The 25,833-nt window shown below is 43.2% G+C and overlaps 1 protein-coding gene across 2 annotated transcripts in view; it reads right to left on the bottom strand.

Moving 5' to 3' along the window:
- The window catches only part of EP300 (E1A binding protein p300), a 78,096-nt gene that overhangs the window by 34,495 nt on the left and 17,768 nt on the right, over nt 1-25,833 (bottom strand). For both annotated transcript variants that reach the window (XM_029079319.2, XM_029079320.2), the window contains exons 3-6: nt 7,585-7,761; nt 6,046-6,304; nt 4,446-4,559; nt 3,673-3,909 (exon numbers count right to left, since the gene is read on the bottom strand). In XM_029079319.2, the coding sequence (XP_028935152.1) occupies nt 3,673-3,909; nt 4,446-4,559; nt 6,046-6,304; nt 7,585-7,761 (787 nt within the window). The remainder of the gene's footprint in view (nt 1-3,672; nt 3,910-4,445; nt 4,560-6,045; nt 6,305-7,584; nt 7,762-25,833) is intronic.

Genomic DNA, 25,833 nt, shown 5'->3' with positions numbered 1-25,833 from the left:
GTATCATGTGTTTCGATTGAAGCGAATGATTCTTGTTTCCCAGAGAGTGCACACGCGCGGCTCTCTCTCTCTCTCAGCAGATGGATACTATGCAGTGGCGCTTCTGGAATAGTCATTCTCCCATAAAAAAGGGCCCTGCTTGCCCACAATCCTGCATTTGTCACCGGAAACACCCATATGTGTGGTATCACTTTTGGAAAAAATATTGTACCCCCTCAAGACAGTTTTATTCATAGGCAAGGGAAGCAATAGAGTGAAAGGTGTGGAACAGATTGACTGTACAAGAGAAGGCTCTGCATGTCTTATTTGCCTTCTGTTTCCACATGGAAACGCTATGCTACTGCTGCATGTGGTCTCAGCCTCCTGCATCCTCGGCAGCAAAGCAGGCTCTCCACCAAGTAAGCAAGCGCCAACAGCCCAAGGCTACTGGGACTCAGGGCAACAAGATCATCCAGTTGTCTCAACTGGGCAGAGTGACCACTCAGGGATTCACATCGTACACATAACTCTAGACCAAGGGGATGAATTGCTCACAAAGGCTGTAGGAATTCTGGAGAGTTCAATAAATGGGGAGGGGAAAAAGAGGAAGAGGACTGAGAGCGCAGGAGACACAACAGCAGACAAGGAATGTCTTTTGGCCTTGTGAGGTCAACAACTAATGAGCGGCCGAGATTCAGTCCTTCAAGTGGTAGGAGAGAGAGAACCTGTACAGCAAGGAAAGTAACACAGGAACATTTTCTGGACAACATTTATGTGTCACAATCCTGAAAGGCATGGTACAAGACAAAAGGACCGCCATTAAGAAAATGAAATTCTAATGGCCCGTCCCTCTAATCAACGATTGAGTTGAAAAAGCGGTAAGATTTCGTGGTCCTTCTGAGGAGAACATTAAGACTAAAACCTGGAAAGGAGTCTTTACCATTAGCCATACCAAGATCTCAAATATGAACTAGTAGCTTGAGTGACCACCACCAATCTACTGCTGAAGATTGACAGTTCAAAAGGGGATCCAAAAACAAAGATGGAGAAAACAGTGTGGGGCTGAATAGGAGATTCTGGTTGAATAGAGAGCGGGAGGTGGGGAGAACGCTACCTTCCCACCCCTCCAACCAATGAGCAGCAGGTCAACGCATGGGGCATTTCCTACCTTGCCAGTGCGGGTCCCACTATCAATTTCCAGTTATTGCTGATCCAGAGCCAATGCTACCATGGTTAAAGGGCTGTTCCACCACCTAGAAAGAACCCCCTTAGCCTTACTAAGTGGCACGCTGGACTAATGAGGTTGCTAGCATATATAAAAGCCAAAAACACCAACAAACCCTGCCCAACAATACACTTCCAACCTGGCTAGCCCTGCAACTAATACTTGCCCTACAAACAACCAGACACCAAAGGAAAGGATGGCCACTTCAAAGCAGCATTTTCAGTTTGCAAAATCATGCAATGATGCTCTAATTCAGAAACAAACCAAGCTCCGGTAGGGTGGTAGTCCAAGAGACAACCATTCAGCTACCTGGAACAAGACGTAGCTTGCAGGCAATATAGACCACAAGAAGGAGAGGGAGTGGCAAAGGCCATATTCAGTATTATAATCTAAGACATTCTGACTGGAGGCACCCTCCTCAGGTGTTCTCCCATGTCCTAAAATTAGGGCAGTCGTGAGAAGAGAATGAAATGAATGCTACAGAAGTGCTACCTAGAAACTGAATGTACTATCATGCACCTCCCTCTTCTCCTGTTCTTTAGTAAGTCCAGGCCTTAATGGGGCGGGGCTGTGGACCGTGGCACCTCCTGCTCACTTCCTCATTCTCCAAGGTGAGCAGCCCCTAAACTATCCCAAACAGATGGATGCCTTGGCCCGTTTTTGGTTTTGGTTTTTCAGCCTTTAAAAAGGAGATTTCACAGTATCCCAAGAGGCCATTCATGTGCCTCAGAAAGTGCACAGCCAAAAGGAAAACCCCAGGGCTGTGGTTTAGAAGGAAACCAATTCCAAAGACCAGGAAATTGTCATTATCCAGGACCGCCTCGGATAGTCACAGCCAGCCTGAGTGGCTTAAATGCCCAAGAATTAATTCATTCTTGGATAAACTAGCCTCGTTGAGGGTGTGCCGACTCCAGCTCCCCTTGCTCACTTTCAAGACTCAGATTCCCACATCCAGGCTGAAGCATGCTCAGTTTAGGTTCTACAGCATCCTGGAATTTGCACCACACATCCTGGGAGGCTAATTTCACCCCTCTTTCTCCAGACCTTGCTCTGCCTGCCCCAGAAAGGGAAGGAGAAAGCACACAATGTTGGGGTTGCATTCATATGTCGTGGCCATCATATGTCGTGGCTATCAGCTTTTTACATTAGTAGAGGAGGCAGCAGATTCAGAGTCAACCTTTAAGCTACTTGCCTTTTCAGATTATCAGAAGGGTAGAATGATTCCACTCACATAATAGGAAAGTGAGACCTCTATTTAGGTTTTATTCTAAATCATCAGTTTCTATATTGGGCTTCGCTGCTCAAAGAAGCAGGAACGACATTTTTGTCAGTAATCCATTTCTCTTCAAGAAAATTGATCACATGGAAGCTAGAACATTTTCCAGAGGTCCGACATTTTTGTTCTGTTCTGTCAGAACATGTGCTTTAAATTACACATTTTGCGTAAAAGACAACAACAGAAAGAGGGGGGCATTCTTTCGAGCACTCGTGTCTTCTGAATACAGAGAGCTATGGTATCAGAGAAAAGAAATTACAGCAAGAGTCTTCCTTAACACTGGTTTTTGCAAGAGCATTCCTGTGTTACCGGAAAAGGGGCTCTAAGTGTTAACAGAATTGAGTCCCAAGGAAAAATACATTCTTCATCTGGGTCCCAGGCTTAAGGCATTCACTTCGATTCTCCTTCCACTAAATGACACAGATTTTAGGTCAAACTGGCTACTGTAATAAAAGGTCTTCCCTAGCAACTCTTTATTTAGAAGATTGCCAAGTGCTCTGAGAAATCAGTAGACAGCTAAAGCCTCTTAACTAGAATACTCAGTTCCACAATAACTTTTTTGGCTAAAATATTATTAGGAAACTAGAGAACACTGGCCGGCAAGGTGAGTCTGTTTGGATTTGAGGCTCTGAAGTGTCGGACAAGGGTACTAGTTAAGAAATTCATCCCTGCAATAAGAAGTTAAAATTTAAGAAAATTATTTAAAACGATTATACCAGAGGGGAAGTACATAAGACCTTCACAGAAGAAATGCATACCCTAAAAGGCTATTTGAAGGCTTATAATAAGGCTGAAAAATTAGTTTTAAAAGTCTCTTGCTTCATTTACAGTTAATGAACTAAAGGAAGAAAATTAAACACATAAAACCTTCTAAGAACATTTTTCAAGCAGCCGCTAGTGATCAAGACTTGCTCACAGAAGAAATGTGTTTGGTGGGAAAGGAAAATTCAGGTGTTTTACAGCCTTGGAAAAGGGCCTAGAGTTGGAGACTGACAAGTAGAAAAGAAAGTTGACAAATGATCTTACCCCAGACCTCTCTCTGAGGAAGGCTAGATGAAAAATTTGGTGTGAATTGAGGCAATTTGGGTATTTTTCAAGGAGGGATATACCTGGATGGGACCTCTAAAGTGGAAAATGAGAAAACACACTGATCATAAATGCAGAGTCATGAGTGAAAGACACACAAACTTACTCATGGTGTTCATGGGGCGCATCCCCTGGGGGGACTGCCCTGCCGGCTGATTCTTCACTTGAGCTTGGGTTTGGGACTGCATCTGGTTGCCTTGATAGGTTAGGCCAAGGGCTGCGTAAGCCCTCTCGATAGAACTGGGATCAATCTGACTGGTCGTGTTGAGGCTGGGGGTAGTTTGTTGGCCCACGCCTACGGAGCCAGGATTCCCTAGTCCTACTGCAGCTCCACTCAATAATGCTAGATGCGGGGGAAAAAATAGCAAAACACATTAGGAGGCCAGTGGAAGAAAAAAAAGGTCCCAGGCATATCCAAATACGAGCTCAAAGAAAGGAAAAACACAAACATTTCTATCACAGGTTTTAAACAACCAGTTTGCAAGTGCTTTCTCTCTACTACCCTTCCGCTAGTGGTCTATGTCTTTTAAAATACCAAACATAATGGAGGTGCAAGGCTCTGGTATTTTTATTAAGTAACAGTGAGGTAACCCACAGCTATAAATGGGGCAAAAAGAACTAAAAATCTGTAAATACAGCTGTGACCTCAATTAAAATCAAATATACTGTATACCAGAAGCCTAGAGTATTAGAAAAGTCTCACTGTCAAATCAAGAGTGCAACCTAACACGCTATTATTATTATATTCTCTCACTGTCACAAATATCTCCTCTACAGAATTTTATTGAGCTTCTTGAAACGAGGCAGTCATAACCCCATCATGTGGATATATATGCACATATGTACGTACACACACACACACGCATGTTCAAGGCTTACATTGCTGATTTCTCTTATCTCCTGCATTTTTGAGGGGCAGGCAGACAGGACAGTCATGTCGTGTACAATTCTTCCAGTGAGAGATGATTTGTCGTGAAGATGCACAGTGTGCCACTAAAGAGTGAAAGGAAGAGGATAAGCATTTTTTCAAATGTTTTCTCATTTATTCTTACAGTTTCACTCAGAGAGAGAAAACCATGATCTATCTTTTCTGCAAAAATGTGAACAATGGTTTAATCACACACACGTGTATGTGTGTGCACATAAGCAAAAATACAACTATCACCTCTAAGATTCTTTTGTCTGGCTCTTCCCTAGTGGACCTAGCAGGTTTAAATTGCCTTGCAAAAACTTGGAAAGTAGAGGCCCACAAGGGTTGATTTTTCCCCACCTGACAGGGCTTTGATTCAGCAGGCGCTCAAATATTCTGGCTGATGATGATGACAAACTTGGTCCACTGGGAACGGAAGGGGACCTGGCCTGCACTTTGGGAGGCTCTGCTGAGTTTTCACATGCACCATGATCACCCTCTCGTGGCTATGTCCCAGAAGGGGACTGGGTGGTAGGACTAAGCAGCACCCTAGTTATCCCCTAGTGCCCTCCTCAACCCTCCAGTCGGTTGCACTCAGGACCAGCCCAGTAGGAGGTTGTGGAGTTGTATTAGAGCAGCTTCACTCGGCTCACCCCAGTGCACTGAAGATCGGAGGGGGCTGGCGCAAAGGTCAAGAAAGGGGCTGACTGACCATTTGGTTTTCTTCCTTCCTCGACTGACTTCATCAAAGATCAGTACAAAACAAAGGTTGAAACGTTCCTGGGAGAGAGTCTAGATTAAAAAGCTCTGGGTTGTGGTCAGGATAAAGCCCAAGCTGAAGGACAAAAGCCTCATTTCATATAGGAACAGGTAAGGTGGCTTGGGCCTTTTCAGGATCAGAGTCTAGTCTGTAACAAGGTAGAGACTAATTGTGGTGTTTTACCTGAATTTATATGGGGGCAGGCAATTCAAAAAGAAAGGGCAGGATGGTGGTGGTGGAGGAGATGGGAGCAGAGGAGTGGGAAAGGGAATGGGGGCTTTAAACTCTCCAGTCCAACCACCACCTGCAGTGGCCCCATCTTGACCAGGAGCCAGCTGCCTATAATCAGTAAGTAGTCTTCATGGGCTCCAGGTCTGAGCGACGTGGGAAAATAACACATCTGTGACACCTTTTATACTGGACTACCAATATCAGGAAGTCTTTCCTAGGGACTCATCATTGTATAAAACTCTTTTTCGGTTACATTTTAATCACACTTTTCCTCTGAGGAACCAAATGTTTGATAAAAGCAGAAATCATCACAATTGATAGAAGCTGATTTCTTTCTTTCCAGCCACACATGACCAAAATAGAGATCAAGATGAAAACCAAAGGTGTTTGTCTAAATTCTGATTCAACCAAAGAAAATTGAACCACTTTCTATTCCTCTTCCCCGATCCCAAAAGGCAAAAAAAGTGGCACATTGATTTCAATAAGTTAAGTAGTGAGATACTGTTTTTTCCACTGAGGCCTCATTCGTTGCTTGGTTTTTTGCACCCATTTTATCTTTTGCTTCTCCAGCCACTTACCCTGACAGGACTTGCCAGCCTGACAGTGCGTCATATGGTTGAGGACATTCTTCATCGTGCGGCAATGGGGAAGGTTGCACTGTCGGACTTCACCATTGGCCTGCTCCCGCCGCTGACATTTGTGGGCATGCAAGAGGAGAACAAGTTGCTGCTGGATGAGCTTCCGCTTCTCTGGATCGGCTGTGGGGGCCCCGGACCCCATTCCCTGGGGTGTTGTTGGCACCATCCCAGCTTGTTGAACTGGGGCCTGTTGTTGGCCCTTAAAAACACAAGAACAAATGCAAACTTGATATCATTTCACTTCCCCACACTAGCATTCCATGTAACCATTGGGTAGCGAGATATTTCATAAAACTCTGCTGCTAAAGTAGGGATTTCTGAAGGTTATTTTAGGAATCTTTTGGTAAGTGAACACTTTTTTTTTAAACACACATTTATTTTTACAAATCAGTTCTATATTTAAGCTGTAAAATCCTTGCATTACATTGAAAGATACTAGAGCTTATAAAAAAAATTTGGAAATAAAAATTCTGTCAATTCGAATAGAACTTTTACTCCAGGAAATTAGGAGCACTATTATGCAAAGGATATATGAAACTACTAAAAGGTTCGTCTACACTTAAGTTGCCAAGAATTTCAATGTGACCTCAGAAAGAAAATTACTTTTCAGTTTAACAGGAAGAGAAACTTTATAAAATATCTTCCTAGCGAAATGGGTAGTGAAAGCACACTTGCCAATGAATTTTTGATGGCTCAGATAATGAGCAAGTGCCCTTTATTCATGTATCTTCTGAAAACAAGGTAAAGAAGAAAAGTCTATGGACACATTTTTTGCTCTCTCTAGGGCTGGTATGTAAAACAAAGGAAACCTGATTATCCCAACATCACCCAGGCAGCCAAACCAAGGCATGGCTAGTTAACAACACTGAGTATTCAAGAGGGTCCAGCATATTATTGAAGAAGTAAACATAAAGCCACACCCCATTTCTGGTGACAAGGTGGTACAGGGGTGTAAAGGCAGCATTTGAGAGATCTCTCTCTTGTATTTGGGCTAAATCAGTAACTGAAAAAATATTCGATGAATATATGCCAAAACCCCTCCCACAAAGCAGCACTTTCATCATCTTACTGTTTTGAGTGAGTGCCTGCTTCTGGAAGCACACGAACTGTCATGAGCCCCATTTTCCCCTGGAAAGTTGAGTGTGAGCCAGGTGCTATCTTAGGCTCAGTGGGGAGATGAAGTTTCTCCCACCCAAAGAACTCCTCACCATTCATGGGTATCACTCCATTAGGCAATTCCAAGCAGGGTATGCTTTCTCCATCCAGGGAACTGGAGACTTCTAGACAACACACCCATGTATTCTTTTCCCCCAGATTTTTCGCATTACCTTTGTGGTGAAAAATTGCAAAACTATTTATTTTACTAAAACTGTTTCATTTATATTTTATCCATTTTTGCTAGGGGTCTGAAGCAGCCCCTACACCAAACTAAACCCTGACCCCCTACAGTAACACAGTTTAAAGGAGAACAGTACCCACCATGTTAGTCATTCCTGCCCCAGGAACTGGCTTTTTGTCCATTGGAAATTGGGGTAGGCTGTTTGGTATCCCAGCCTTATTCTGCATCTGAGGACCAAGGGCACCAGGTCCAATCTGCTGACCAGAATTTTGACTGTATGGTGGACCATAAGGATTAGGGTTGCTCATCATTCCCATCTAGTAGTGAAAGAAGAAGATAAAACAAAATTTAATAGCGGCACACATCCACTAAATTATTTTCACCCTAATGTTGCTTTTTGCGTTTTATACACAAAATTCCTTTAGTCAACCAAGTTCATTAACCATGCAAACACAAAAGAAGATATTATGCATTAAAGGCATTTTTAGTGACTTGGGAAAACAATGTTATAAGGATTTTCTTTTTAAGCTGATATGGAATTTTTATACAACCAACTTTGCCGCTTTATTTTTCACCTGGAAATAAAAAATTAGCACTATTTTTAGTAGACAAGAGAGACGGCTGCAGTTTAATGCAGTTAAGTGAGAGTTGGCGGGCATTTAATCCATTACATAGTATCCAAAGTAATTAATGAATACGACACTGCAATTTCCAGAGCATATATTCTAATTCCAACCTATGCAGTTTTACTGTGGATTAGGTGTTAGGGAATCTTATTCTTATGATCCTCAAAAGTCTATTTGGAAGTATTGCCCTGCACACTGAAGGAATGAATCAACAGTTCAAAGACCAAAGATAAGTATTAAACAGTTTGCCTCCATGTTAGAATTAGGGAACATCAAAAGTCTCAGGGTATCTTAAGTGATGAACTGAAGCACTCTGCACAGTTTATGCAACATCAGTATACAATAAATTAACAAGCAGGATCTAAACTCAGAAACCGCAAAAAATGACTAGCCAATAAAGAGCAGTTTGCTGAATAGGCATTCAGACCCTTGCTCATCTGTGAAAGGAATTAAAATACAGGTTTTGAAAACTGATTTCAGGTAACTGGACTTTCGTGCCACAGGGTAACAAATTACAAAACCAAAAACACTCATAACAGCATATTTTCTGCCAAATATTGATTATTTGTAGTGGACCTTTTGGCGCTCTGATATTTACAAGCCAAGTAGGTAGATGGGCAAGTAAACTCCACTTTAGTCCCTGAAGTAAACCCTAGGTGCATAAATTACCTATAGCACCAACTCAACTGTCAGCCTAAAACCTAATACACAGTTGTCCAGATTGGATGGTTATTCTGAGGTGCCTGAACATCTCAGTTCCTTCAAACCCTGGCCCGAAGTTACCCATATTCAGGAGACGTAGCCTCAGCAGCAGGTGAATGGATTGTCTGCCCTTTCTGGCTAATCCAGCTATTGCTGGAAAGAACGGTTCCTCCCTGGTCTTTTCAGCAATCGCCCAGACCACCTCCTCCTTTGTGGGGTGATGGAAGAGAGGTGGACAGATAAGGAAAAAAAAGAAATTTGGGATACTAATCTTTGACTCCCTACATCACTGAAAAAAGAAGGCAGTGTAACCTGACCAACGGGAAATGGCAACTTTATTTTTCATTGGCCGGCCGGTTTTGGCCATAGCTACGGATGCAGATTGAGCCTGAGTATAACAAAGGAACACTGTGTTTTCCAATAAATGTTTATCTTGCCTTCGCTTGCTCTAGAAACTCGTCAAGGTCAAGGACCTTGCCTTCTTGAGAACTCTCCATAGTCCCTCACTTCAGGGGACTGCACACCCTGTGTATAGCATTGTCAATTAACATTAGATTGGGCAGCCTAAATTCAGAGATGGAACACACACCCAGGAATGGATTCTAGAGGGGGAAGAGATGACCCAGTCATGAGTTAAAACGATGCCTAAATGATTTAAATTCCCCATGATCTGTAACAGAGGCAAGGGGCTCATCTTCATGAATGGCAATAAACTGTCGACCTTAATTCGTGGCCCAGTGAGTCGAGGTAAAGCTCACTTTGGGCTCAATCATATTTATTGGGTGTTTACTATGTGCATAGCACCATACTAAGCGCTTTGGATAATACAAAATAAGAGTCAGTAGACGCTTCCTTGCCCACAACGAGCTTACATTCTAGAGGACTGTACTGTATGCTATCGTATACTACTCTCCCAACTGCTTAGTACAGTGATCTGCACTCAGGAAGACCTCAAATAAATACCACTGTCTGGGGCATAGTCATGTGATTTTACCAAAGGATGGAAAGCCCATAATCTCATTGTTCTGACTGTAAATTATGATCTTGGGTGTTTCTATCACTCTTTAAATTCACTCGGGAAGACAGAGTAAGAGACTCCCCCGTAAGAATTGAAGAAACCTATCTTGGAACGGTGAAGGATTTAATATAATCCATCAGTGGTATTTACTGAGCGTTTACTGGGACCAGAAAAGAGCGCTGTACTAAGGGCTAGGAAAAGTGCGATACAATAGAGATGGCAGAAGTGTAAGGAGTTTACAAACTAGGCACATACAAAATTACAACCACCCTTGATAAAACCATCATGGAGATACAGCCCTCAATGTGTTGATGCTTTACCCAACACACACGCACATTCATTAGCCCCAAAGTTCCAGCCTGCAGCTACACACAAGTAAATCCTCCTTCCACTCCTCTCCTCCCTCCACTCCTCTCCTCCCTCCATCTTGGGCTGAGAATAAGCAATCAGCAACCAAGAGATCTTGGGGGAAGTTCTGCCCACTGTTTGTGCTAGATTTTCAAGATGTTCTAGAAACAGACCCCTGAGCAGATAACCAAGGAAGCTGTTCAACTGGACAGAACTTAATTTAGAAATGGATTGTGAAGATTAGGAATTCAATTCCATCTCATAGACAAGACAGAGGACTCCAAAAATCTGATGCACCACTCTAAGGGGCTGAAATAGATTAAGTAGCAGTTAGGATTTATCCACCACCAGCTACATTCTTGGGATTAAAATGTCTTGCATCAATTAAGAAAGCAGATTAATTTATAAAAAATGATCAGAGCCCTTAATGGAGGGTTCAAAGGTGCCCAGGGGTTCATTAAATCATTTTCTTCCACAAGGTGATCCCGCAATAAAAGAACGCCTCTGTTCTACCTAACCCGGACAAATTCTTCACTGAAGTTGAAAAGTCACTACATCAGCAGAACAAGCTTCTACTACTTCTGTGGCTTCTTGCAAAAACTCTGTCACATTGCAACTCAATTAAAATGGTGACGCGATGCTTTCAATTACAAAGATTAAACAATTTGGTGACATTTATCACTACAATATATAGCACGCAAAAGAACTCATTACTTCTTCAGTGGTTCTGGAATGGATCCTAATTTTTGCATGCCCGCCCATGGGAAAACAGATTCCCAAAGATACCAAGTGATGTTTTCAAGGAGTATGTCCACACTGCTTTGAAATTTTAAAGGGGCCAAAAATTCAACCAAATGTTTGGTTAAAAACCACTTGGGTTGCTCTCAAATACTGGAATTTCCTTTAAAATGAAAGGTAAAAAATGATTGTGGCTGTAACTCAAAGCAGTCTCCTCTACGAGAGATTTAGAATATTTACAATACTCTTGAACTCAAAAGTACTTATATTGAGGTGAATTATTGAAGGACTGAAAAATCCAAAATGAATCCCTCCGTATCACAGAAATGGTATTTTGTTCCTATTTTGGGATGAGCAGATTAGATGTAACTTAGTGGTTTTTATTAGAGAATGTAGAAATTTCATTAGATTTCATTATACTACCACCTTGCTTAACAGACTGCCAAGCAATAGGTTACTCTAGGTTTCTCCCGTTCCCTGCTGCATCACCCCTTGCACTGGATTTGCATCCAATTTTCATCCCCACAGCACTTATATGAATAACTGTAATTTATTTATAAATATGACTGCACGCCCCTCTACACTGTAAGCTCTCTGATGGGCAGGGAACATGCCTACCAACTCCATTATCCTGTGCTCTCCTAAGCCTGTAATATGGTGCTCTGCACACAATAGGTGCTCAATAAATACAACTGATCGATGCATCAAGACCATTACTGGTGCCTAATGAATATTCCCTTAAAATAATGCCATGTGTTCAAAAAACATGCTTAAGAAACACTAGGTAAGGAATTCCCTCTTCAAAACCTTACTTAAAAATCACCTCCTCCAAGAGGCGTTCCCAGACTGAGCTCCTCTTCCCCCTCTACTCCCTCCGCCATCCCCCCTTTACCTCTCCGCAGCTAAAGCCTCATTTTCCCCTTTCCCTCTGCTCCTCCACCTCTCCCTTCCCATCCCCACAGCACCGTACTCGTCCGCTCAACTGTATATATTTTCGTTACCCTATTTATTTTGTTAATGAATTGTACATCGCCTTGATTCTATTTAGTTGCCATTGTTTTTACGAGATGTTCTTCCCCTTGACGCTGTTTAGTGCCATCGTTCTCGTCTGTCCGTCTCCCCCGATTAGACTGTAAGCCCGTCAAACGGCAGGGACTGTCTCTATCTGTTGCCGACTTGTTCATCCCAAGCGCTTAGTACAGTGCTCTGCACATAGTAAGCGCTCAATAAATACTATTGAATGAATGAATGAATGAATTGGGAAAATAAAGCATAGAATTTTGAGTTTTGAGGTTGTAAAAGCTTCTATATAAAAAGTTAATGTCAAATAATGGGCCCAATTTTGAAATTTCTTTTCAGTAAGCAGTACGTATTTTTGCTCACCATATGAGGCAAAATTATCTTAGTACTCCTACTGGTTTTGAACATGCTCAAAAACTAGGTTAATAAAAGTGTAAATTCCACAAGCCATTAAAAGTGATTGGCAGGAAGAGAAGGAAATACAAATTAGGGCGCTTCCATAAGGGTAAGACTATCCCGAATCTCTGCTCTGCTTATCTCCAATGGATTCTGATTAATTGAAACCAACTGTAACAGAGGGGTAAGTTTTATCTTCTCTTCTAAACCTCCCCAGAGACTTAGTACAGAGTGCTGCATTAAATATACAGTCGGCAAATATCGTTGATGAAGAAAATCAGTGGCTCTCATTTTTGCTATTTGGCTTTAATGGAGTTTTTGTTTTTTTAAAATACATCTATCCCACCCCTCTTTCATGATGGGAGGCAGCATTGCCTAGTGGAAAAAGAACTGACCAGGGAATCAGAGGACCTAGTTTTAATTCTGGCTTTACCACTTAACTTAAATCATTTAAGTTTTATATACTACACTTTAAAAAAAAAATGGTGTTTGTGCTGTGTGTCAGGTACTAAACACAGGGGTAGATATATGCTAATCAGGTTGGACACAGACCATGTCTCACACGAGTCTCCTTTTATATACTACACTTTAAAAAAAAAAAGGTGTTTGTGCTGTGTGTCAGGTACTAAACACAGGGGTAGATATATGCTATTCAGGTTGGACACAGACCATGTCTCACAGCTTAATTCCCCATTTTACAGATGATGTAACTGAGGCACAGAGGAGTGAAGTGAATTGCCCAAGGTCATAAATGGCAGAGCCAGGATTAGAACCCGAGTTCTCTGACCCACCAGGCTCGTACTTTTTACAGTAGACCTCACTGCTGCTGCTTTTTTCCCTTTTTAAGTGAGTTTTAAGTTTTTTAACTTAAGTTTTAAGGTATTGGTTTTTTTTTTAAATGCGGCACAAAGAAGTTAAGTGACTTTTCCAAAGTCACACACCAGGCAAGCTGTGGAGCAGAATTAGAACCCAGGTCCTCTGACTCTCAGCCCTGTGCTCTTTCTACTAGGTCATTGTGCTTCTCTAAAAAGGAAGCATTCCCTCTCCCTCAGACTGAAAGTCCCATTTGGGGCAAGGGCAGTGCCCAATCTGCTTCTATTGTATCCACTCGGTCCAAACTTCTACCACATGGATCCAAGAACTTATACCCTGCCTTGCATCAGCCCTCTTGCAGACCTCCTTGCATCTCCCCACTCCAGTATTTACTTCACTCTGCTGCCCAGAGCATTTTTCTAAAAATATTCAATCCATATCTTCCTACTTAACAGCCTCCAGTGGTTGCCCATCCACCTCCATGTCAAAAAGCCTTACCCTCAGGTTTAAGGCTCCCAAATCAGCTCTCCCTTTCCAATATTACCTCACTGATTTACTACAACCAGCCTACACGCTTCACTCTCTTCTAATGCCAACCCAGTCACTGTACCTTGATCACAGCTAACCCACCCCCGACCTCTTGCCGACGGCCCAACCTCCCCCTCCACATATAACAGACCACCACTCCCCCCACCTTCAAAACTTGATTAAAATCACATTTCCAAGAGGCTGCCCCTAAGCCCTCATTTCCCCTACTCCCTCTCCTTTCTGGGTTGCCTATGCCCTTGCATCTGTACCCTTTAAGCACTTGATAGTCACCTAACCCTCAGGCCCACAGCACTTCTGTACCTTGCCCTAATTTATTTTACTGTCTCCCCTTCTAGACTGTAAACTCCTTGTAAGCAAGGAATGTTTCCACCTACTCTGTTGTAGATACATCCTCCCTGCCTCCTGAGCCCGTAACCCAAGTATTATCTTTGCCTCTCGTCCAACCCACGGATTCAATCTGTCACCAAATCCTGTCAATTCAACCTCCACGACACCATTAAAATCCACCCTTTCCTCTCCATCCAATCTACCACATTAATCCAAACACTACCCTCTCCCACCTAGCCTTCTGTACCAGCCTCCTTGCTAACCTTCCTGCTTCCTGGCTCTCCCCACTCCAGTCTATACCTTCACTTTGCTGCCAGGATCATTTTGCTACAAAACCCTTCGGCCCATGTCTCCCCACTCATTAAGAACCTCCGCCTGCTTACCATTGGCTTTAAAGCACTGAAATCACTTTGCCGCCTCCTTCCTTAACTCTCTGATTTCCTATACAATCCGGCCAGCACACTTCATGCCTCTCATGCCATCCTACTCGCTATACCTGGATCTCATCTATCTCACTGCCAGCCCCTCACCCTAATCCTGCCTCTGGCCTGTAAATCCCTCCCCCTTAATATCTGACAGACCATCAATCTCTCCACCTTCAAAGCCTTATTAAAAGCACAGCTCCTCCAAGGTCTTCCCCAACTAATCCCTCATTTCCTCTTCCACTCCTTTCTCAGTTGCCCTATCACCTGGATTAGTCCCTTTCATCCACCCCACCCTCAACCTCACAGTACTTACGTACTTACCTGTATTTTTATTAATGTCTATTTCTCATTCTAGATTGAGCTCCTTGTGTGCAGAGAACATGTCTCCGTGTTGAACTGAACTCTCCCAAGTGCTTAGGACAGTGCTCTGCACACGGTAAGCACTCAATAAACACTAAGCCCCATGTGGATCAGGGTCTTGTATCTACCCCAGCATATGAAGCAGTGTTTATGTGCCTAACAAATAACATCAAAACAAAAGATCAACCCCAGTGCTTGGCACCCAGTACCATTATACCACAATTCTATCACTATCTATCACTATCACTATCACTTCTATAATGCTGCAAACTTTTGTTACCACAAAAGTTTGCGCTTTTCAGTTAAATGAAAATGGATGGTTTACACCATTTCTGAGCAGTTATAAGATCTCTTACTTGACAAAAGCTAGCAGCAATAATTTTCTGCTTCTTTTCCCCTTGTCACAAGTGGAGTATGGATTTTTGATGTTGTATTATAAACAAACCCAATCTCCCTTGATCTCCATGAACTTTTTAATCCTATTTTTTAACTAGAATAAACCTACCATCTTTTAAAAATTTTCTTAGGTGTGACTCTCTCTCTCTGCCAAAATATCCTGACAATGATTTAACACAATTATGGGATGAATTGTGTTAAATTCATCCACGGAGAAGCAGCGTGGCTCAGTGGAAAGAGCATGGGCTTTGGAGCCAGGGCTCATGAGTTCGAATCCCAGCTCTGCCACTTGTCGGCTGTGTGACTGTGGGCAAGTTACTTAACTTCTCTGTGCCTCAGTTCCCTCATCTGTAAAATGGGGATTAAGACTGTGAGCCCCACGTGGGACAACCTGATTCCCCTATGTCTACCCCAGCGCTTATAAGAGTGCTCGGCACACAGTAAGCGCTTAACAAATACCAACATTATTAACTGTCAGCATTTCCACTGGCCTAGGAAAATGAACACTATTTTGAACTACTTATATCTGTATGATATCTGATGAATATATATATTACCTTATCCCCATTTTTAAAAAACCCTGCAAACAGTCTGAACAACTGGTCCACTTGATCAGTTTTTGCTTTTCCCTTGGGTGTATCATCATTATTCTTGTTTCCTTAAATCCCAAGTTTGGATATTGATGTGGATGGACTCTGGACTCAAATTTCTCAACTATCCTAAGTTAAGCAAGGCTGTCTTAAAACTGCTATGTATGGCTTTTCATAACTATAACACCAAGCCTTTTTAGCCATTTGCTCAATTTATAAAAATTGACACTGAGTACCATTACTAAAAAAACACTAACTTGGCAGGTGTTCTACATGATTTGGGAAGATGGAAGTAAAATGCTAAAATTTAAAATTTTTATGGTTTTGAAGTTAACTATTAATAAAAAAAAAGAAACCCAAATACACTCTTTTTAAAAAGCTCCAGAACCAGAAGGGTCACCATCTGGGTTTCTCCCCAGTCACTTCATGACCGACTCGATATGCTTTTTGGCATGTTTTGTGTGCTTATGGCTCCTACACAACAGAGCAATATGTTGAGCCCAATTCTTCAATCAATCAATGGCAGTTGGGCACTCTGTGCAGAGCACTGGGCCAAGCAATTGGGAAAGTTCAATAAAAATGAAGATGGCACTCACAATCCCTGCCCATGAAGAGCTCTCAGACCACAACCTTACTCCTTTTAGACCCTAGGGGGTCTGTCTGTGGAGTGACTGCAGTCATATCATTATGGCCACGGGTCCCTTTCACATCGGTGCTTATGGAGGGGGGACACTGAGGGAGGGTGGGAAAAGCAGCTGTACCATTACCATTTTCAGTTCCACCTTGCAGTCTTCCGTTCAGGGTGCTATCTTTAAGCAAAGACATAGCTAAGTATGATTTGTCATTTCCCCAGTGTAACCATGGATATTGTTTTGTCTATGACTGAAAAATTCATTTTTCTTCTCTTTTACATGCTCTAGAAGCTCAAAGGAAGCTGCAATAAGAGCAGTAGCTCTTTGCCTTGCAGGCAACTGCAGAAGGGTGTTCACTCTACTAGAGATGTTAGATAAGGGGTCGGAGGAGGAATGGGGGTCCAGCACTTAGAACAGTTCTTCGCACATAGTAAGCGTCTAACAAATGCCATTATTATTAATACACCACACTGGAGAAAGTGTCCTGAAATTATTTAGAACCTCGCACTCCTCCATTTTCCCTATCTGCAATTACTTTTGTGAAATGTCTCCCCCTCCTTGTACATTTCCCCCCCATTGTGAAATGTAACCTCCTTGTAGACAGGTAACAGTGTCTACCAGCTCCGTGGTATTCTCTTCTCCCAAGTGCTCAGTACAGTGTTCTGCACATAGTAAGTGTGCAGAGGAGCACAGAGAGAAAGAGTGTGTCCTAGTGGAAAGAGCAACAGGCCCGGGAGTCAAAGAACCTAGGTTCTAATCCCGGCTCCACCACTTGCCTGCTGTGTGTCCATAGGCAAGTCACTTCACTTCTCTGTGCCTCAGCTACCTCATCTGTAAAATGGGAATTAAAAATGTGAGCCCCACCTAGGACAAGGGCTGTGTCCAGCCTGATTAGCTTGTACCAACCCCGGAGCTTAGTACAGTGCTTGGCACACAGTAAGCACTTACATAACCATTTTTTAAAAAGCACTCAAACACCACCAAATGATTATATATAGTTTTACATGCTATACTATGAGCACTTCCTCCTATTTGCCTGTCAACTTAGCTGTCTCTCCAGTTATATTATAAACTCGAGATGGGTAGAAATCATGTCATCTTCACCACACCTGCCCAATTTCAGGTAGGCAGCCAGTTAGTACTATGGACTGGTTCACTCTGCAGAGCTGCCCTGAAGCCATTAACTTCCTACAACCAGAATCTGTTCTGAACCTTTGCTTGAGCTGAACTTACATCAAACCACCTCACATAAAGACGAGAGAATACACAATACAAAAGCCTCATGAATGGGAACACTCTATTATGCAAAAACGATCCCATATTTGGGTTGGGGAGGGTGGAATCAGAGACTACTATTTTAGGGAAAAGTTTGTCAACTGTTAGCCAAGAAGTCAATGACATCACCATGAAGGGTTTGACATTTTCCATTTGAAAACCTTTAAAGGGGCATGAGGAAAGAAAGCAAAGAGAGGAGGCCTTTACTCTAGTCAGAAAGCCAACAGGACACCTGAACACCAAAATCCTGAGTTCTACCAAGTTCAGATAGACCCCATTTCATTAATGAACTGCTATGTTTATAAATACACTGCAACAAACACACTGCAAATCCAATAGCTAAAATAAGAATTGAGCCCCTTGTTTTGCGTTTTATTCAGCAGAGCGTATGGCCAAGGCATTCCAACTCAAGTGCCACTAAGTTTGAAACCCTCTAGGCCTGCAAAAACAACAGACGCAACTGAAATTCAAATAGAAAGGAGATGAACTTATGACATTATCTCCCTACTCCAAAATGCAAACTCATCATAGACCCAAAAAAGCGGACTCACGCACAGTTCGGAGCCGCCCCACCCTCTTCTGGGCCTCCCCCGGCCTCCCCTCTGCAGACACGAGCCTGTTCTGAAAAGACGACATTCCACTCCGTCACCGAGTTGAACTTCACTGAGGAAGTGTTTGATTTTTTAACACCACCGGACAACGATGGCTCACTGCTGCACAGAACACGACCACTTCCGCTATCGAAGAGTGGCCAAAAGAGCATCGGCTTGTGGGTTAGAAACAGCCAGACCCTACAAATGATGCTGCTTTGTTTCATTAACAGAATTTTCCATTTCCAGAAGACAGAGATTCTCGCTTAAAGAAAAAGGGGGTGGGAGGGGAAAGAACCCTACTGTTGAAAAGACAGAACTGTTGTCGGCTTCTGCTAACCCGCTGCAAAAATTGAAACACAGGCTCCCTGCCAACAACCAAACCAATTGAGGACATTCTGGAATTTCGGCCTCCATTTCAGACCGTTCCCTCTGCTTTCTGAACAATGTACTTTACAAATGGAAAGGAAGAATAAGCAATTAAGATGTAATTCTGAGGTGGCGTTTGCATTTAACTCATGCAACTTCAAATAATATACTAAATACACCATAGGCCAATTAAGCCTTCTGTACATTGAAACAAAACAGAACCACTCTAAACAGAAAGGCCTGAATTTATGTAAACAAGCATAGCTTTATTCATCAGATTTACTGTCCAACCAATATTAAATCTAAGCAAAGGCCACTCATTAGCACCTCGTGGAGGACAATATACACCTTAGGTAAAAGGAACAGGACAAGTTCCCACGAAGGTTCTTTTCCCCCCTTTTTAACACATTAACAAATATGTTTACACAATTCAATTTAGAGTTTCCTTTCAATGATGCTCAAACAAGCTAGTTATCACTAGTAATTGAAGGAGCCTTCGTAGTGTGAAAATTGCAACCTCCAAGCACAAGATGGGGTAGGAAGAGAAGGGTCAAAGGCAATCTTAGCCTTCAGGTCACCTCAGAGAATGTGCAACCTCAAAGAGGATTTCCATTATAATATAATCGTGGAGGTTTCTGAAGCATTTTCAAAACCAGCTAAGTTGAAGTGCACTTAAAATCCTTGAATGTAAACCAGATGTCTTTCCCGAGAAATGATGAACTTGGGTTGATTCAACGTGCACAGATTTTCTTCAGGGTATTCCTTTAAGTTTTCTGCCTTCGAGCTGTTTACGCCCACCCCGCCTCCCGCCCCGACCCAAACAGACTGCTCACAAACTTGGATTCAATCAATCTAATTTATTGGGGGCTTAATGTGCTTTGGAAAGTACAAAATAACAGAGTTGATAGACACACTCCCTGACCACAATGAGCTTACAGTCTAGAGAGGGCGATTCCTTTTTTTTCCTATTGAAACACACCAGAGACTTCATTCTCCACGAACTGTGCTAAAGAGAGTTGTTTTTTAAAGAATGCATTTTTCCAAGGGGCAAAAAGATGCCACGGAAACACACAGATGTGCAACAGAATGCATTTATCTAAGCCAGAGCTTCTACAACTTTTTCCATACTTACTCATATAATTGCTCCACATAATAAAAGATACGTAATGAGAGCAGTGTATGCTGAGGCAGGAAGAGGAAAATGGTCAGAATGTGATAATGCAAGAGACGCAGGCTGATGCTGAGGTAGGAAGAGAAGAGTCACAACAGGCTGGGGCAGATCTGAGGAGGGGGAGTAACTCACCCAGCTCCTACTGGATGGAGCACTTGAGAGTGTTTTAGAAGAGAAGCAGTTTTCCCTCCAGTGCCCTTTTACCTCTCTCTTCCAACTCCTTTTCCCCCTTATCTCCTTAATTCAAAATTTTAGTCATAACCTGTTATAGCCCGTCGTGTTTCAACGTTACCAAACTTAAAAATTAGGCCATTATGGCAATAAATGAGGTTTGTAAGTATATTCTGTATTTTCGGGGTCGGTCTCCATTAGGCTGTAAGCTCCTCGTGGTCAGGGTGTCATGCTTTTGTTGGGTCCCCCAAACGCTCAGTACAGTGGTCTACCCACAGTAAGTGCTCAATAAATACAACTGAATGAATACACTGCAACCAGGAGGTACTCAAAAAGTACCATATGGACATCTCAATTTGGTGCCCCACCAATCCCTCCAACTCAAATGTCCAGAACCCAATGCACCTTCCCTCCCAAACCCTGTCCTCCTAAACACCATTCCCCACCACTGTAGACAACACCACTATCCTCCCTGTCTTACAAGCCTGTAATCTTGCCAATATCCTCAACTCATCTCTCTCATTCAACTAGTCTATTCAGTATGTCATCAAATCCTCTAAGTTCTTCCTTCCCATCTCCAGACTCCATCTCTTTTCCATCCAAACTGCTACCATGATGGTTCAAGCAGGACTTGGACTCTCAGGGGAGGTTGTTCTGCCTCAACCACTGCATCAGCCTCCTCTTTGACCTCCGAGCCTCCAGCCTCTCCAGCTTTATTTCAACCCAGGCTCGCTTTATCATTTTTTTTTTATTTTTCTCTGCACATCCCCCCCAACCCCCACAACTCTTCAAGAATCTCCAAAGGTGCCATCTCCATCTCAGGCAGAAATTCATCACTGGCTTTGACATATTCAATCGGCACTCTCTGCCCTAACTATCCTCACTCCTCTCCCACTGAAACACAGCCTGCACACTTCACTCCTCTATCTCCAAACTCCTCACTGTGTCTCAGTCTTGTCTCTCTTTGTCAATGCTCTGCCCCTCCTGTAACCCCCTTGCCCTTCAGAGCTGTCAGACCACCACTCTCCCCATCTTCAAAACCCCTACTAAAATCCTATCTCCTCCCCAATCGCTCTCCCCCCGCCACTGCATTTATGCAGTTGCCCCCTAACTCCAGAGCACTTTTGTATCCCCCTGTGATGATCACACTCACTAGCCCCCACACTTAGGGTGGGGAAGAGGAACCCAGGACGTGGGCTCCTAACTGCCCCTTCATGAGGGAAGTTGGACTGAGAGCCGCTACTAATTCCTTAAATGTTATTAACCTGGAACCTATCCAAGCAGAGAAAAGGTAAAAGAGGAAGGGAGGTCAGATAGTTGCAGGAAGACTCTCAGCCATTTTGGAGTGGGGGGCTTTGAGTACTCATTGTGGGCAGAGAAGCAGCGTGGCTCAGTGGCAACAGCCCGGGCTTGGGAGTCAGAGGTAATGGGTTCGAATCCTGACTCTGCCACTTGTCAGCCGTGTGACTGTGGGCAAGTCACTTAACTTCTCTGTGCCTCAGTTACCTCATCTGTAAAATGAGGATTAACTGAGAGCCTCACATGGGACAACCTGATTACCCTGTATCTACCCCAGCGCTTAGAACAGTGCTCTGCACATAGTAAGCGCTTAACAAATACCAATTAAAAAAATGTGTCTGTATTGTTGCATTGTAATAATAATAATAATAATGTTGGTATTTGTTAAGCGCTTACTATGTGCCGAGCACTGTTCTAAGCACTGGGGTAGACACAGGGGAATCAGGTTGTCCCACGTGGGGCTCACAGTCTTAATCCCCATTTTACAGATGAGGGAACTGAGGCACAGAGAAGTTAAGTGACTTGCCCACAGTCACACAGCTGACAAGTGGCAGAGCTGGCATTCGAACTCATGAGCCCTGACTCCAAAGCCCGTGCTCTTTCCACTGAGCCACGCTGCTTCCCATACACTTAGTACAATGCTCTGCACACAGTAAGCGCTCAATAAGACTGCTCTCTCTAAGGTCACCCATGACCTCCTTCTTGCCAAATCCAATGGCTCCTACTCCATTCTGATCCTCCTTGACCTCTCTGCTGCCTTTGACACTGTCGACCATCCCCTCCTCCTCCATACCTTATCTCACCTTGGCTTCACGGACTCTGTCCTCTCCTGGTTCTCCTCTTACCTCTCTGGCCGATCCTTCTCGGTCTCCTACGCCGGAGCCTCCTCCCCCTCCCATCCTTTAACTGTTGGAGTTCCTCAAGGGTCAGTTCTTGGCCCTCTTCTGTTCTCCATTTACACTCACTCCCTCGGTGAACTCATCCGCTCTCACGGCTTTGACTACCATCTCTACGCAGATGACACGCAGATCTACATCTCCGCCCCTGTCCTCTCCCCCTCCCTTCAGGCTCGCATCTCCTCCTGCCTCCGGGACGTCTCCACCTGGATGTCGGCCCGCCACCTAAAACTCAACATGAGCAAGACTGAGCTCCTCATCTTCCCTCCCAAGCCCGGTCCGCTCCCAGACTTCTCCGTCACCGTGGATGGCACGACCATCCTTCCCGTCCCGCAGGCCCGCAATCTCGGTGTCATCCTTGACTCGTCCCTCTCGTTCACCCCACACATCCTATCCGTTACCGAGACCTGCCAGTTTCACCTCTACAATATCGCCAAGATCCGCCCTTTCCTCTCCACCCAAACGGCTACCTTACTATTACGGGCTCTCGTTATATCCCGGCTAGACTACCGTGTCGGCCTTCTCTCTGACCTCCCTTCCTCCTCTCTCGCCCCGCTCCGGTCTATTCTTCACTCCGCTGCCCGACTCATCTTCCTGCAGAAACGATCTGGGCATGTCACTCCCCTTCTTAAACAACTCCAGTGGTTGCCTATCGACCTCCGCTCCAAACAAAAACTCCTCACTCTAGGCTTCAAGGCTCTCCATCACCTTGCCCCTTCCTACCTCTCCTCCCTTCTCTCTTTCTACCGCCCACCCCGCACGCTCCGCTCCTCTGCCACCCACCTCCTCGCCGTCCCTCGGTCTCGCCTATCCCGCCGTCGACCCCCGGGTCACGTCCTCCCGCGGTCCTGGAACGCCCTCCCTCCTCACCTCCGCCAAACTGATTCTCTTTCCCTCTTCAAAACCTTACTTAAAAATCACCTCCTCCAAGAGGCCTTCCCAGACCGAGCTCCTCTTCCCCCTCTACTCCCTCTGCCATCCCCCCTTTACCTCTCCGCAGCTAAAGCCTCATTTTCCCCTTTTCCCTCTGCTCTTCCACGTCTCCCTTCCCATCCCCACAGCACTGTACTCGTCCGCTCAACTGTATATATTTTCATTACCCTATTTATTTTGTTAATGAATTGTACATCGCCTCGATTCTATTTAGTTGCCATTGTTTTTACGAGATGTTCTTCCCCTTGACGCTGTTTAGTGCCATCGTTCTTGTCTGTCCGTCTCCCCCGATTAGACTGTAAGCCCGTCAAACGGCAGGGACTGTCTCTATCTGTTGCCGACTTGTTCATCCCAAGCGCTTAGTACAGTGCTCTGCACATAGTAAGCGCTCAATAAATACTATTGAATGAATGAATGAAAGCACGACAGAATGAATGAGTGCTGGGAGGGCAGGGTACAGATAAGGCTTGGACCCTGGAAGGACACATGGTGGTGGTGGGGAGGTGAGGGAAAGGGAGAGAAGTGGGGAAAGGGAGAGAGAAGGCTCAGAGAAACCCTGGCACTGGAAAGACGAGGGTGATATTGGAACCAGGGATGTCCCAAGAGAAGAGGGCAGGAATGTGTGCACTAGGACACTCATCAGAAAGGACAAAAAATCCTGGGGTGAAATGTATTAGATATACAGATTAGATAGGGTGGTTTTGGATCAAAATTTTGTTCAGTTACTTAAAGCAATAAAAATACTTGCCAAAAGTCTGCTTAAATTATTGAGGTCTTGAATCCTTGTGTCTACCTGGTTTCTGCTATGTACTAACATCTTTTCTGTGACCTCCTTTCCCTCTTTTCAAACCCCAGTGACCTTCCAGGGGTCACGCTGAGAATCAATCAAACTAATCAATGGTATTCATCAAGCGTTAACTATGTGCAGAGCACTGTATTAGTGCCTGGGAGAGTACAATACAATAGAATTAGCAAAAAAGTTCCCTGCCCATAATGAGTTTATAGTTTAGAAGGACACTGTTCTAAAATGACTGAACACTACTAGGCTGGGTTTCCACATGTAGATTATATTCATAATTCCAAATGGGTACCTCACTGTTTAGAAGTCAGTTTAATGGGATTTCATTATTTTTAAAAAATCTAAAACAATCAGATTTTCCAATAGCCTAACAAAATTTTCACCAATCCCATACCCCAGAGTCAATTTTTACTAGCATAAGTATGAACCTAATTATGCCTAGAAAAAATACTATTTAATTCCTATCAACAAATATAACAAACAAAACCCTTCACCCTTCCACTCATAAAATCATATGAAGGTATTATTATTTTAAATCAGCCTATCTCTTCAATATTGAAGCAGCGTGACTTAGTGGAAAGGGCATAGGCTTGGGAATCAGAGATTGTGGGTTCTAATCCCAACTTCACCTTTTGCTAGTTGTGTGACTTTCGGCAAGTCACTTAACTTCTCTGTGCCTCAGTTACCTCATCTGTAAAATGGGGATTAAGACTGTGATCCCCACCTGGGACAACCTGATAACCTTGTATCTCCCCCAGTGTTTAGAACAGTGCTTGGCACATAGCAAGCACTTAAATACCATTATTATTATTATAACTATTATTTACTAGGCTAGTAAAATGACAGATAAAGACATTCTTTCCCAGTTAAAACATTCAAATAACTCCTGAGGGAAGAGGCTCTCTTTTCCTAAACTTTTTTCTTTTTTTCATATTTCTTCTTTATTGCTATAACCTGTTTTCTTAAAACCTACTTGAATCTTTTAAGTATTGAGGCAGAAACTAGATCTGAGGCGAGTGACTGCTTATTTTCCACAATGGTGGAGGAAATTATTCACACACACGCACAATTTTGCTTTCACTTTCACTAAGCTAAGATTACAGTAGATGACAGAGCATTATATAATATCTTAATCTACAAGTCTGTCTATTGTTTTTGAAGAGGATGTGTTTTAAAAAAAAGTGCTAAAATGAATTAACAGAAAGCAGAGGTATAAACTGACAAATTTACTATTGTCATAAATCTCATAATAGTTTCCTAAAGTAGGGTTAGCTGTGAATTGCACTGAGGGAAAAGGGGAGTCTCCAAACTTAAATGGCATGGGAATAAGATAGGAGAAACCTTAAAAAAGTGTTCTAGCATTAGATGCAGTTTGTGACAGGAGCAGGAACCAAAAATACAAAAATAAAAGCGAGCACCAAGTGAAAATGAAAGGCTTCCTTAAGAGTTGTGACAAAATGAGTTCCTGACAAAGCATGCAAGCTATCACTAAACTACAAAATGTTACTGTTTTATGGAACTTCTGGCAAGGTTCCACAAAGCTCTACAGTAAATACGATGCTTAAAATAGTCCCACCTTGAAACGTACACTGTACCCTTGTTGTGGGCAGGGATTGTGTCTGTTACATTGTACTCCTTCAGGCGCTTAGTACCGTACTCTGCACACAGTAGGCACTCAATAAATGATTGATTGATTTTAAAAATAAAGGTAAAAATACAATTTATATGAAAGGACATATTTGTGGAGGAAAAAAAGACACAAAAACTTCAACTCCTTCCTCAACCTCAATTAAGAAAATTTAAAGCATCGGTTTGAGAGAGTGCAAAATAGCATACCAGTTCAATCACGTGCATGCTTTGGAGGCCCATCAAAACCTCCAAATGGATTCAGAAACAATCGAGGACTTTCATAGGTAACGCCTAGGTTTTCTACAAATGATTATTGA

The sequence above is a fragment of the Ornithorhynchus anatinus genome, chromosome 14, assembly GCF_004115215.2.
Source record: "Ornithorhynchus anatinus isolate Pmale09 chromosome 14, mOrnAna1.pri.v4, whole genome shotgun sequence".
NCBI lineage: Eukaryota > Metazoa > Chordata > Mammalia > Monotremata > Ornithorhynchidae > Ornithorhynchus > Ornithorhynchus anatinus.
The sequence above is the reverse complement of the archived record's forward strand: the minus strand, read 5'-3'. Positions and strand labels throughout refer to the sequence as shown.